The 15,700-nt window shown below is 41.9% G+C and overlaps 1 protein-coding gene across 1 annotated transcript; it reads left to right on the top strand.

Annotated features, from left to right (window-relative positions):
* Positions 1-13,744: 13,744 nt before the first annotated feature.
* Positions 13,745-14,695, top strand: LOC142760003 (olfactory receptor 6E1-like). Its single transcript, XM_075862907.1, has one exon. It carries the CDS (start codon positions 13,745-13,747, stop codon positions 14,693-14,695), a length of 951 nt encoding a protein of 316 aa, XP_075719022.1.
* The last annotated feature ends 1,005 nt before the right edge of the window (positions 14,696-15,700 follow it).

Raw genomic sequence — 15,700 nt, 5'->3', positions numbered from 1 at the left:
TTAAGGCTTTACATCCGGCGTATACATTGGGAGATTTACATATAACATCTCCACATGATCAAGTATTTGTTTGGGATGGGCCAGTGTTATAAAGGATATAAACTACATGTAAACTCCATAATCTTACTGCCATTACAGCAAAAAGCTACTGTACTCATGATATTGAGGGTGAAATTGTCTTTCAGTTTAGGTACAAAGTATAGGCAACACAGCCAGCTTTGTTAGAATTTGTCCTGCCACTGCCCAATTTTCTATTTGTGCAGGCCTTGGTATATGAAGATAATTGGGCAAATATTTGCATTGAGTTTTAAAATGATCATATATTAGCATTTGTCCAATTTTTCAGCAATTCACAACCAACAGTCACTTTTTATGTTCTATTAAAGTAGATAACTCTTTTGTAGCTACTTTAATGGAGAGCTGATTATATGAGTCCCTACAACCTCCCCATGATCAGATATGACATTTGCCTTAAATAGGGTAGAAAATGTATGGTAAATGAACGAACCTGTCACTAGGTCATATAAGTTGAACAGGTTAACTGACTTGAACAGTGCTGTCTCCCTGATTCCAGCGCTGGTTTTTTTTTCCCTGAACCCCCCCGTTTCAGAAATATGGCCCACTGTTGTGTTGGCTCCCTATATGTTACAGAACCTGTAAAAATGACCGTATACTGCAATATTGCAGTGTATTGTACCAGCAATCTAACAATCACTGGTTCGAGTCCCCTAGGGGAACTAATGTAATGTGAAAAAAAAAAGTTTAATAAAGGTGTTAATAGTGAAAAAAAAAGAATTAACCCCTTCCCGACATCCGCCGTATATATACGGCGCTGTCGGGAAAGTGTTCCCGCAAACCACAGTACAGTTGCGTTGCAGTGATGGTGCGGGCTCAGAAGCAGAGCCGGCACCATCACTGCGGGGTGACAGCTGTATTGTACAGCTGGCACCCTCCTCTAACTGCCAGGACTGGAGCTATTCTCCGATCCGGCCGGTTAACCCCTCAGATGCTGCGCTCAAGCACCCGATGTGTTTTAACCCGACTGGCAACCCAGCGACACAATCGCTGGGTTGCTATGGCAATCGGAGGCCAAATAATAGCATCCGTGTCTGCCTTGTATGGGAGCCGATGAGGGCACGACTGCAGTAGGTCCTCATAGGCTTGCTGTCAGTGAATAACTGACAGCGCTAATACACTGCACTAGGTATGTAGTGCAGTGTACTAGAGTAGCGATCGGGGCATCAGGCCCTCAAATGCCCTAGTGGGACAAGTCAAAAAAGTTAATAAAAATGTCGTAAAAACAATAAAAACACACAAGTTTCAAGTAAAAAAAAGCTAAACTGCCTTGTTTCCCATAATAAGTATTTTATTACGGGAAAAAACTTTAAAAAAAAACAATACATAACTGGTATTGCCACGTCTGTAACGTCCCAAACTATAAAACGATTATTTAATTTATCCCACACGGTGAACGCCGTAAAAAAAATCCATGAAAAACAACGCCAGGATCTTTGTTTTTAGGTCACGTCTCCTCCCAAAAAATGCTATAAAAAGTTATCAAAAAGTCACATTTACTCCAAAATAGTACCAATAAAGACGACAATCCATCCCGCAAAAAATAGTCCCTGATACAGCTTTGTCCACGCAAAAATAAAAAAGTTATGGCTCTTTTTAAATATGGCAACGCAGAAAACAAATGATTTTATAAAAAAAAGTGATTTTATTGTGCAAAATCTGCAATACATAAAAAACTATATAAATTTGCTATCGCCGTAATCGTATCGACCCGCAGAATAAAGTTAACATATAATTTATGGCGCACTGGGGATGCCGAAAAAAAACCCAATAAAACACTATTCCAGAATTGCTTGTTTTTGGTAATTTCTTATACCAAAAAGTGAAATAAAAAGTGATTAAAAAGTCGTATGTGTTCCAAAATGGTACCAATAAAATCTAAAGCCCGTCTCGCAAAAAACAAGCCCGCACACCGCTCAATCAACAGAAAAATAAAAAAGTTATGGCACTAGTAATGTGGTGATGAAAAAACATCTCAATGCGCAGGCCGGAGGGGAACATTCCTTCAGTTTCAGGGCCCTAGTATTTAGGAACTAGGAAGGGAAGGGACGTAGCACATCTGCTGGAAGCGAGGGCGCCCGTATTATACCAGCGCAAAACTTTCCCAGCAAAATTTCCCAAACTACAAAGGCGAAAATGTCCCCAAAAGGTGCAGAGCATTACAAAAGGAGGGATAAGAAAAAAACAAAACGTTTATCAGTGTGACACCGGCCTGCGCATAAAAGATTGCTTCACATCGTAACACACATCTATGGATAATTGTATTATTCACCCCATTATTATACCCTCTTATTATGCCCCTTATGCACTCCGCACAGCTTACATATACCCCCACATTATAAACTGAAATACCATCAAAACTCAAACAAAACTACCAAGCAAAATCCATGCTCAAAATGGCGGTCATTCCCTTCTTAGCCCAACAGTGTGCCCAAACAGCAATTTATGTCCACAATTACCATACCCGGGAGAACCCGTTTAACAATTTATGGGGTAAGATTCTCCAGTGGCACAAGCTGGGCACAACATATTGTGCAGTGAATAGGCATATCAGTGGAAAAACTGAAATTTTCACTTTGCAGCATCCACGGGGTATTAATTTCTGAAAAACACCTGTGGAGTCTAAATTCTCACTACACCCCTTGATAAATGCCTTTAGAGGTGTAGTTTCTAAAACGGGGTCACTTTTGTTTGGTACATCAGGGGTTTTGCAAATGCAACATGGTGTCCGCAAACCATTCCAGCAAAATCTTCGCTCCAAAAGTTAAATACCGCTCCTTTTCTTCTGAATGCTCCCATATATGTAAACAGTCGTTTATAACCACATACGGGCTGTTACTATACTCGGGAGAAATTGCTTTACAAATGTTGGGGGGCTTTTTCTTCTTTATTCCTTGTAAAAATGAAAAATGTTGATCTAAAACTAGATCTTATTGGAAAAAAATTACATTTTTCATTTTCACTGATTAATTCTAATTAATTCAGCAAAAAACCTTTGGGATCAAAATTCTTACTATATCCCTAGATGATTCCTCAGGGTGTGCAGTTTCCCAAATGGAGTCACTTTTGGGGTGTTTCCACTGTACTAGTAATACAGGGGCTCAGCAAATTTGACATGGCGCCCAGAAACCATTCCAAAGTCCAAATGGTGCTCCTTCCCTTCTGAGCCCTACCATATGTCCAAACAGCAGTTTATGACCACATATCGGGTATTGTTTTACTCGGGAGAAATTTCTTTACAAAAGTTGCTTTTTCTCCTTCAGTCCTTGTCGAAATGAAAAAAAAAATTAGCTAAACCTACATTTTCTTAGAAAAAAATGTAGATTTTCTTTTTCATGGCCTACTTCCAAAAATTTCTGCAAAAACCAATCTCAGAATCGCTTGGATAGGTAAAAGCATTCCGAAGTTATTACCACATAAAGTGAAACATGTCAGATTTGAAAAATGAGGCTCTGTCAGTAAGGTCAAAAGTGGCCAAAGCGGAAAGGGGTTAAAAGTAAAAAAAAAAAAAACCTTTTCCAATTGTTTCTCTAAAGTAATGTAAAAAATTAACAAAATTGGTTTCGCTGCGTCCGCAAAAGTCAGAAATATCACAATATACCATTATTTAACTCACACGGTGAACGCCGTAAAAAACTAAATATTTAAAACTCCAAAAACACAGTTTTTTGTCCCCTTAGCGCTAAGAAATGTAATAAAAAGTGGTCAAAAAGTCATATGTACCAAAAAATGGTACTGATAAACACTTCAACTTGTCCTGCAAAAAATAAGCACTCATACCGCTTAATCAATAAAAAAAAAATCTAAAAGTTATGGCTCTTGGAATGTGGTGAAACAAAACAATAATTTTTTTTAACAAACAGTTTTTTCTTTGTAAAAGTAGTAAAATATAAAAAAGCATGTATAAATTATATATACATATATATATATATATATATATATATATATATATATATATATATATATACATACAGTGTATATACTGTTTGTATACATATATATATCTACACAGTCGAGTCACATTATTTTGACCACCGACTAATATCCAGACTAACCGCCGTGTGCAGCACGAACAGCAGCTAGACGGGCTGGGAGTGACTCAATGAGGTGCTGGTAGGTTGTCTTAGGTATCTGGAGCTATTATGACTGCAGTGCATCCCACATTTGCTGGAGGGTGCGTGGGGGAGGATCCATAGAGCAAACAAGACGATCGAGGTGGTCCCACAGATGCTCAATTGGGTTCAAGTCTGATGAATTAGGGGGCCAGGGAAGAACTTGGAAGTCTCGGTCTTGTGCTTCCAACCACCTTCTGACATTTCTAGCCGTTTGACATTCGCATTGTCTTGCTGGAAGATTCTATCTGCCCCATGGAAGACAAACATCATGTATGGGTAAACGTGATCTGCAACGATGGATTCATACCCAAATCGGGCCAGAGTGCCTTCCACATGGATGCGTGGGCCCAGAGAATGCCATGGAAAAATTCCCCAGACCAGAACGCTGCCGCCACCAGCCTGTGTTCTTCCAACAATGGTTGCAGGGTGTTTGTTCTCTGATGTCTCCCGCCTGACACGCCAACATCCATCCGTTTGATGAAGCAGAAAACGTGACTCATCGGAGAAGGCAACCCTTTGCCAATTATCGGTGGTCCAATTCCAATGCTGCCGTGCAAATTGAAGCCTTTTTTCCCGATGCACCTTTGTTAGCATAGGAGCAGTGACCATCTGCTTGCTTTGGAGCCCCATACGCAGTAGGGTTTGCTGACCTGTTGTTTTAGACACATGTCTGGTAGCCCCCTGGTTGATTTTCACAGTGAGCTGCTCTACTATAGCGTGTCGTTCGGCCCTTGCACACCTTCGTAGCCGACGTTCACATCTCACATCAATGGCACGTGGTGCTCTGCAGTTTCCAAATGGTGCCATTTGTACACTCATGATACACTTTCACCACAGCAGCATGTGAACAGTTCACAAACTGCACTGTTTGAGAAATACTGCCGCCCTTGGCCCGAAAAGCCAATAATCATCCCTTTCTGCAACTCTGATAAGTCGCCCCTTTTACCCATGGCAACAACGAGTGATATGTGTTCAGAAAGCCTATCGCACACCTTATATACCCACCAAGCCAGCCCACAGGAGGTGGTCATAATACTGTGACTCGACTGTGTGCATATATATATATATATATATATATATATATCAGAGGCGTAGCTAGGTTCTCCAGCACCCGGGGCAAAGATTCAGTTTCGCGCCCCCCCCCAACCTCTTTCCCGACATCTCCTTCCCCCTCGCCGTGTTTGTTTCCTCTACCAATCAATGACGTGTCATTTCTTTTCCACATTTTTTTTTATGTAACTCGAGCATAAAAACATTTGTACATTTTACAAGCAATATAGCTCTACACACAACACCAGAACCAAGCTCAGTACATATATACAGCACCAGAACCAAGCTCATTACATATATACAGCTCCAGAACAAAGCTCAGTACATAAATACAACACCAGCACAAATAAAGCTCAATTTAGTGCAGCCCCTACCGTATAGGTATGTAGGGCGTAAAACTACAGCTCCCAGCATGGCCCAAATAATGATAAGGATATGATGGGAGTTGCTGTTTCACAAAAAATAAATCATATCATAATCATACCCCCCATCATCTCGCTGCAGATCATACTGTGACTACAGTACTGATTAGAGGTAGAATAAACATTTACATTAAGTGACTCACCGGTGACATCTCAGATTCTAGTTCTTTTTCTCCATCCGGTCCAGACCTCTATGATGACTCCCGGTCACAGCCCATTTCTGCAGTTTGCCGCTCAGATTTCTTAAGCTTCTCACTTTCCCAACATTTCTACACCTATAAACAAAGATAAAGTTCTCATTATACCACACACTACGCCCCTAAATATAATAGCGCCATACACTGCACCTCTAATTATAATAGCACCATACACCATGTCCCACACACACACACACTGTGCCCCCTATAGATAGTGCCTGTCATAGAGCCCCCTGTAGATAGTGCCTCCCATAGAGCCCCCTGTAGATAGTGCCCCCATATAGCCCACTCCTGTATATAGTGTCCCACAAATAGCTGCCCCTATAGTGCTCCACAGATAGCCTACCCCTGTATATAGCCCCCTGTAGATATAGACCACCCCTGTATATAGTGCTCCACATATAGTCCACCCCTGTATATAGTGCTCCACATATAGTCCACCCCTGTATATAGTACTCCACAGATAGCCCACCCCTGTATATAGCCCCATGTAGATATAGCCCACCCCTGTATATAGTGCTCCATAGATAGCCCACTCCTGTATATAGCCCCCCTGTTGATATAGCCCACCCCTGTATATGGTGCTCCATAGATAGCCCACCCCAGTATATAGCCCCCCTGTAGATAAAGCCCCCCCATAGATAAAGCCCCCCCTGTAGATAAAGCCCCCCCAGTATATAAAGCCCCTCTTGGAGATAAAGCACCCCTTGTAGATAAAGCCCCCCCATAGATTTAGCCCCCCCTGTAGATAATGCCACACACTTTTTTATTACAATAAAATAACAAACTATTCAAACTCACCTTAATCCCGTTCCCACGCTGGCCGGTAGCAATGGAGACCTGCTCTCTTCTGCGCAGGTCTCCTGGGGGTTGAACGAAGTATCTATGAAAGGCGCTGATTGGCTGGGCAGAATGACTATCCCTGTCAGTCAGCGCCTTCCAGCGACGGAAGCACGATAACGCTTCACTCATAGAAAATAGCTGAATGGCCGGGCACGGGACGTACCCGCCCATTAATTGCTTCTAATTGTACCTGTGTCCTATAGACACAGGCAGGGCCTGCCCTAGGATAGATGGCGCACTGTGCGAAATTATCTTTCGGCGCCTCACCCCATCATTTAAAAAAAAAATGCCCCATAAAAAAATTATAATGCCCCTTTAGTGCCCCCATACAGTATAATAATAATATTTAATAATATATTACAACCCCTTCAAGGACACAGTATTTTGTCCTCTAATTGTGCCCACAGTATTATGCCACCTGTAGTACCCCTACACAGTATAATGTCTGCTTAGTGGCCCCCACACAGTATAGTGCCCCCTTGTAGATTTTGCCATACAGACTCCCTGTAGACAGTGCCATAATCCCCCACCTCCTTTTTGTAGATCGTGCCATACAGCCCCCCACCTCCCCCTTGTAGACATTGCCATACAGTCCCCCACCTCCCCCTTGTAGACAGTGCCATACAGTACCCCACCTCCCCCTTGTAGATCGTGCCATACAGTCTCCCATCCCACCTTGTAGACAGTGCCCCCAAACAAAAACAAAAATTGTACACACCTAGGCCCCGTTCCCACGTCAAACAGAGCTGCTCCATGACGGGACCCTGTAGCCTAGTACAGAGTTTCCCAACCTTTTCAGACTCGAGGCAGCACTGGAAAAACAAAATTTCCTCAGGGCCACCCTACCAAAAATTGTTTTGAGAAAGACAGAAAACGGCTAAGAACCAGCACTCCACTAGTATGGCATGTTCACACACGTTTTTTGTAAGGCAAAAAAAAACTGCCTCAAAATTCCTTCAGCAACTGACAGCGTTGTGTGACCTTTTTTTGTGTTTTTTCTTAAGCTGTTGAAGCGAATGCAAAAGACGCAGGGAAAAAAAGCTCCAAACGAGCGCCGCAGGTATTTTCTGCCTCCTATTAATTTCAATTGGAGGTCAGCTCCCCACTCACAGTAAAATGACCATCAGCCCCCCCACTCACAGTAAAATGACCATCAGCCCCCCACTGACAGATTTCCCCAGTAGGTAGCGCCACACAGCCCCTTGTAGGTAGCGCCACACAGCCCCTTGAAGGTAGCGCCACACAGCCCCTTGTGGGTAGCTCCACACAGCCCCTTGTAGGTAGCACCACACAGCCCCCTTGTGGGTAGCGCCAGACAGCCCCCTTGTAGGTAGCACCACACAGCCCCCTTGTAGGTAGCCCCACACAGCCCCCTTGTAGATAGCGCCACACAGTCCCCTTGTAGATACCGCCACACAGCCCCCTTGTAGATAGCGCCACACAGCCCCCTGTAGAGTGCGCCACACAGCCCCCTGTAGGGAGTTCCACACAGCCCCCTGTAGGGAGTGCCGCACAGCCCCCTGGTTGGTAGTGCCCCAAAGCCCCCTGGTTGGTAGTGCCACACAGCCCACAGCCTCCTGGTTCGTAGTGCCACACAGCCCAAAGCCCCCTGGTTGGTAGTGCCACACAGCCCACAGCCCCCTGGTAGGTAGTGCCACACTGCCCACAGCCCCCTTGTAGGTAGTGCAAGGACTACAAAATGATCCTGATAGCTGGCGGGCAATAGACATTCAAAAAAGGACAACTGTGCAGGAACACACAAAATACCCAGCTTTCCCAGCTATCAAATAAATGTGTGGAAATAAACTAAGATATAACTTTTATTTAGTCTGAGTAAAGGATTAATCCTTTTAGCTAGATTAAATAAAAGTTATATCTTAGTTTATTTCCACACTTTTTTTTGATACCCGGGAAAGCTGGGTATTTTGTGTGCTCCTGCACAGTTGTTTTTTTTTGTAAGTAGTGCCACACAGTCCACAGCCCCCCTGTAGATAGCAACCCCCCCTTCCAGTATAGATAGCGCCACTGTAGCTCCCTGAAGGAGCGAAATCCCCGTGTGGCCGGGGATTCCGCTCCTGGAGTGCTGCTTGATGCCTCTGTCCATATATGGACAGTGACATCAGGGAAAACTCCTGAAGTGGAATCCCCGGTCACAGCGTTGCAGACGCTATGACCGTCGATCCCACTCCAGGAGAAGCTCCTGTCGTCTGTGTCCATGACGTCATTGGCTTTTCCTGGAGTGGAATCCCCCGTCATAGAGTCTGCAACGCTGTGACCGGGGATTCCGCTTCAGGAGTTTCCCCTGATGTCACTGTCCATATATGGACAGAGACATCAAGCAGCGCTCCAGGAGCGGAATCCCCGGACACACGGGGATTGCGCTCCTTCAGGGAGCTACAGTGGTGCTAGTAGACAGCAGAGCAAGGAGATTTCTCCCTGCTCTGCTATAGTGCCGTCGTTACCGCTATAGCAGCCGAAGCAGCTGCTAGCGGTGCCACCGCCCTCATGCCCGTTGTCACCGCTAGCAGCCGCTATGACTGCTACAGCGGTAGCGACAGACACTAAGTGAAGGAGCGCCTGGGTGGAAAGGCGACTGCAGTTAGTGTGTGTTGCAGTTAGTGGTAGTTGCAACGGCGCGGGGATACACACACTCGCTGGCGCCCCCCTTGCAGTGTGGCGGCTGGCGCCCTGTGCGACCGCACTGGTCGAACATATCGAACATATCTAAGGCCGGCCATGGACACAGGTACAATTATAGTGCAGGAGGAGGTGGCGCTGGCGCTCCCCTCTAAGCTGCGCCCAGGGCACATGCCCCGCCTGCCCCCCTAGCTACGCCCCTGTATATATATACTGTATATATTTATGTATATATATATGGGGGCAGACACATTGCCGTGCACTCACCTGGATATTTAATGGGTACGTGATCCATCATCATATGTTGTTCACATTTGTTCATATATTGATGTTATCCATTTATAGTATTATCTTTATACCTTTGAGTATTTCTCCTTTGACCATTTCATCTGGCATACATTTGTAGTTATTTATATTTATGTACCGACGTACCCTCATTACCAGATTATACTTCTTGTCTATTTCAGACGTTACTTATCTTGTATAGTGCATGGCGTGCATGTCTTTTTTAACCTGTTGGTTGATGGATTCTTTTTATTATTGTGTATTTATGTGTAATTTTCAATAAAGTACTTTTCTATTTTTTCATATATTCTTGTCTTGCATCTTTTCTCTTTTCGGTCATATATATATATATATATATATATATATATATATATATATATGTTTGAGGCTTCCGACAATTCTCTATTATTGTCTAAATGACCAATATTTTTCCACTTGCTTATGTAAGCTGTATTAATCATATTCATTAGTGAAAACTAAACTTTTCTGCAAATTAAAACATTTTCTTCAGTTGTGGAGTTTCTAAACTTTTGTTAAGTGTTCTACATAGTAAAATCAACTATCTCAATACCCCAAGGAGAATTAAGGTAAATATGAAACTACTTGTGTGACATATTGCCCATTATAAAAGAACTATTGTCATATGCTGAACAGGAGTGTTTATTCGACAGAACCAGGAGGAGAAGATATCTTATACTTCACAAAATATATATAATGTTTGTTCCAGTGCTGGACACATTTCTATAGGAGAATCTTAGTTGGAATAAAAGGACCTCTTTTTATTTACGGCAGTAAAAGGAATTAAGGTAATGTGACTTTGCTACAATTTGATGTTTCCTCGTCTTTATTCTGTTTCAGTGCATCTATACTAAAACTCACAATACTAACAATGCTTAAAATGATTTATAGGGATACAATGCTGCCAAGCTGATGCATTTAAGCATGTCACCTATCATATTACATGACACATTTGTGACTATTATTATCATGTTTACCGGCCTCCCCTAACAATATATGACAAGTCCCTAGTTTTCCTGAAAAACAAATTAAGACTCTATATAAGAAAACTTTTTCACTGAGACAGTTTGCATACATTATTCACAGAGATTAAGAAAAATTCTACACAAAATTGATACACTGTGTTATGCCTTAGTGCGTGGCCTGAGGGGGCAGTGCATGGCCTCTTTTTAGAGTTCTTTGAATCCCTATGTCATGCACCCCTTACCTGTAACTCTGCACTAGGCATAGCACAATGTATTCATTTTGCCCTAAATCATAGGCCATCAATATCAAATTGGTAGGGGTCCAACTCCCTGCACCCCCATTGATCAGCTGACTAACAGGGCAGCAGCACTCCAGCCAGTACCCCGTCCCTTCTCATTTAGTAGAGGCTGTGCCTCGTACTACAGCTCACTGCTGCACAGTCCCATTTAAGTAAATGCCCCGTTCATCTTGGAATCTCCACTGCTGGCATCGTCTCACATGTCCTCATGACTTGTCAGGGGATTTTTGAAGATATATTTCACTTTTCAATACATACGTTTTATATATTTATTTCCAAACAAACTATAATTGAAGTGTAATTTTGTTATTAATGATAATATGATTATTTTTTGCAATTTTGCCAGGTATCATTTTCTCATTGCCCAGTTGCTAAACACATTTTTTTTTTTAAACTTTGGGTACTATGTTATTTGACAAACACTTAAGTAGCATGTTAACAATCCATTAACATATACTAGTCCTTCTGAATGAATTAGAATATCATCAAAAAGTTAATTTATTTTAGTAAATCAATTCAAAAAGTGCAGCTCGTCTGCATTGTTGGGTCTGGTATCTCTCATCTTCCTCTTGACAACACCCCATAGATTCTCTATGGGGTTTAGGTCAGGCGAGTTTGCCGGCCAATCAAGCGCAGTGATACTGTGGTTATTAAACCAGGTATTGGTACTTTTGGCAGTGTGGGCAGGTGCCAAGTCCTGCTGGAAAATGAAATCAGCATCTCCATAAAACTTGTCAGCAGAGGGAAACATGAAGTGCTCGAAAATTTCCTGCTAGACGGCTGCGTTGACTCTGGTTTTGGTATAACACAGTGGACCAACACCAGCAGATGATATGGCTCCCCAAACCATCACTGACTGTGGAAACTTCACACTGGACCGCAAGCAGCTTGATTTCCAAATGAAGTGCAACATTTACTTTCATCTGAAAACAGGACTTTGGACCACTGAGCAGCAGTGTTGGTCCACTGTGTTATATCAAACCCAAAGTCAACGCAGCCGTCTAGTAGGAAATTTTTGAGCACTTCATGCCTCCCTTTGCTGACAAGCTTTATGGAGATGCTGATTTCATTTTCCAGCAGGACTTGGCATCTGCCCACACCGCCAAAAGTATCAATACCTGGTTTAAGAACCACAGTATCACTGCGCTTGATTGGCCAGCAAACACGCCTGACAAAAACCCCACAGAGAATCTATGGGGTATTGTCAAGAGGAAGATGAGACCCAAGACCCAACAATGCAGAGGAGCTGAAGGCCGCTATCAAAGCAACCTGGGCTTCCATAACACCTCAGCAGTGCCACAGGCTGATCGCCCCCATGCCACGCCACATTGATAACACCTCAGCAGTGCCACAGGCTGATCACCTCCATACCACGCCGCATTGATAACACCTCAGCAGTGCTACAGGCTGATCCCCTCCATGCCACGCCGCATTGATAACACCTCAGCAGTGCTACAGGCTGATCCCCTCCATGCCACGCCACATTGATAACAGCTCAGCAGTGCCACAGGCTGATCACCTCCATACCACGCCGCATTGATAACACCTCAGCAGTGCTACAGGCTGATCCCCTCCATGCCACGCCGCATTGATAACACCTCAGCAGTGCCACAGGCTGATCGCCTCCATGCCACGCCACATTGATAACACCTCAGCAGTGCCACAGGCTGATCGCCTCCATGCCACGCCATATTGATGCAGTAATTCATGCAAAAGGAGCCCCGACCAAGTATTGAGGGCATATACTGTACATACTTTTCAGTTGGCCAACATTTCGGTATTAAAAATCATTGTTGAAATTGGGCTTATATAATATTCTAAGTTTCTGAGACACTAAATTTGGGATTTTCATTAACTGTTACCATAATCATCAACATTAAAAGAAAAAAATGCTGGAAATAGTTCACTCTGTGTGTAATGAATGTATATAATAGGAGTTTCACTTTTTGAATTGAATTACTGAAAAAAATTAACTTGTGGATGATATTGTTTAATTGAGAAGGGCTAGTATTCTATGAACAATGGGTTTTATTGTTTTTACGGCTTCTTCTCAGCTACTGTACATAGTCTTCAGCTTGTACTATTGTAAAACCTGGGATGTAATTAATTCCATATTTTCTAGTTTATATTATCTGCATATGTTAGCACTAATGATTAAAACCTCTTTCAGCTATAAAGTATATATCTTGAGGCCAATGTCTTAGTCAAGGGGTTGTGTCATCAAAACAATCTCTTTATAAATTTAAGGCGGTCCAATAATCACTGTCCTGCCTTCAGAAAGTAATGGCGATCAGCTGTCATCATCAGGCGAAGTTGCAGCAGGCCATACATCTGCCATACATTTCTCATGCAGCTACCGGTTGGGTATTACATGTTGGCCATTGAAAAGAATAACAGACCATGTAATGAATAGATGGTCTTGGTCTGCCAGAGTGAGATTCTCTCTTTGGTTGCTAATAGAGGGTGGTCCCAAGTGAAGGACTCTCCTCTATGGTGTTCAGCTGTTGTCCAGAGACAACCCTTTTAAAGGCAAAATCATAATTAAAGCTGCTTTCAAATTTGTAATTTCTAGTTACTACTACACTGATAATAATTAATGCATCTTGCCCTTTATTCAGCGAATGTACTGAGGCCAGATCATACAATAACACATATTTTTATATGTGTTCAATAGGTTTACAATAGAAGTCAATATCATATAGTACCTGCAACAAATAATATGGGACCTGCTACATTTTCATACATAAGAAAATATTTCTGACAATTGTTTTGATTTTTTCAGTACTCATGCTCAACAATATAATGGTCTTTTATCTTTCTATAGGATCTTCTACAATAATGGACAGAAAAAATGTTACTGTAGTGACAGAATTCATTCTACTGGGGATACCATTGAGCTACCAGTTACAAATCTTGCTGTTTTTGGCTCTTTGTGTATGTTATGCAATTACTATGGTGGGCAATGCAACAATAATTGTAGTAAGCTTGACTGATGCTCAGCTTCACACCCCTATGTATTTCTTTCTTAGCAACTTAGCCCTGTTAGATATTAGTTTTACATCTGCTATTGTTCCAAAAGTAGCTTTGAATTTAATAAGTGGAAGTAAAACTATCACTTTCCATGGATGTCTTGCTCAATCATATGTCTACTTTCTCTTGGGCACCACAGAATTCCTGCTCCTGGCCATGATGTCTTTTGATCGGTATGTGGCTATCTGCCACCCTCTGCGATATGGAACTATCATGAAACCAAAGCTTTGCTTGAAGTTGATTTTATGTTCTTGGATAGGTGGTTTTCTTGACACAATTGCTCAAACCGTCCTCACATTCCGTTTACCATTTTGTGGTTCAAATATTATTGACCATTACTTTTGTGATGTTGCTCCTTTGCTGAAGCTGGCATGTGGTGACACCTATGTTATTGGAATGTTGGACCTTATACTGGCATCTTCTTTGGTCTTGGGATCATTGTTCTTCTCCATGGCTTCCTATGGCTGCATTATATTTGCTATTACGAAAATTTCCTCAGTAGCTGGACGAAAGAAAACCTTCTCCACCTGCGCATCACACCTTACAGTAGTGTTCATAGTCTATGGGAGTTGTATTTTCATGTGTATCAATCCCTCCAAGAATTCAAAAATAGATTCAACCAAAATTGTTGCATTACTTAACAGCATAATTACCCCTCTTCTTAATCCTTTCATATATAGCTTTAGGAACAAAACCTTTAAAGAGGCATTAAAACGCACAATAAAGAAGAAAAAATATTTATTTAATCAAAAAGCATAGATATCTAATCAACAAAAACCCCACAACAACAAAAACATTACTTTATGCCCAAATTTCGCAAATTGCCTAATGTACCAGTCATGACAAATGTTCACTTTAATAGGGTCAAATAGACACAAATTGTAAATGGCAAAGTTGTTGAATTAATATAACGTATAATGTGACTGACGGAATGATTGGGGGTAGAGCTGTGCAACGTGGCTACCTGTATCCATTGCATATAAAAACAAAACGGTCATCACTCAGACCATAGGCTGATTTTTATTTATAGAGGATACTTTTTTTTTTTTAAGAAACTCTTTGCTACCAAGGATACATAGTTCCTAGCCACACAATTCCAGTTACTAGACAGACATTGCCAAGTCCATGTCCTACATAAACATTCCCACCCAGATATGAAATATCTTTCATGCTAAAACCAAAGATTACATATTGTATTGTATTGTAGCGTACTGCTTCAATGTGAGTGCATTACTGTAACTAATGTTACAACTACAGATTATAATACATTTGTTGTATGTGTTGCTGTATATATCTATATCTGTACTCAACACCAGAGAGGAAGTAGGTTGTTTTAACTTGTATAAATATATAGGTGGTTTTAACTTGTATAAGTATATACATGGCCCATGTAAAAAATATAGTGAAAAGCTGTACAATGTAAAATCCCCTCAAAAGACAAGTAGTTCCTCTCTCCGTCTGTAGAAAAACAGGTTCAATCTAGAAGCGACAAGTATTCTTTACCATAGGAACTGTGACTCTGTGGAATAGCCGAACCCACAGCAGTAACAGTGGCCTCAAAAAAGACTTAGATCATTTCTTAGAACAAAATAACATCAGTGCTTATATAAATTGATAGAATGTTGATCTAGTCCGATTGCTACTTGGAATCAGGAGGAAAATGTTTGATTTTTAGGGCAGATTGGCTCATACCTTATGGATTTTTTTACCTTCCCCTGTATCAAAGTAAAACAAAGTTCTAAAGAACTCTCTCCCTTCCCTTCA

Source organism: Rhinoderma darwinii, chromosome 1, assembly GCF_050947455.1.
Source record: "Rhinoderma darwinii isolate aRhiDar2 chromosome 1, aRhiDar2.hap1, whole genome shotgun sequence".
Taxonomy (NCBI): Eukaryota; Metazoa; Chordata; class Amphibia; order Anura; family Rhinodermatidae; genus Rhinoderma; species Rhinoderma darwinii.
Note: the sequence above shows the minus strand (reverse complement) of the source record. Positions and strands in the feature narration are given on the sequence as shown.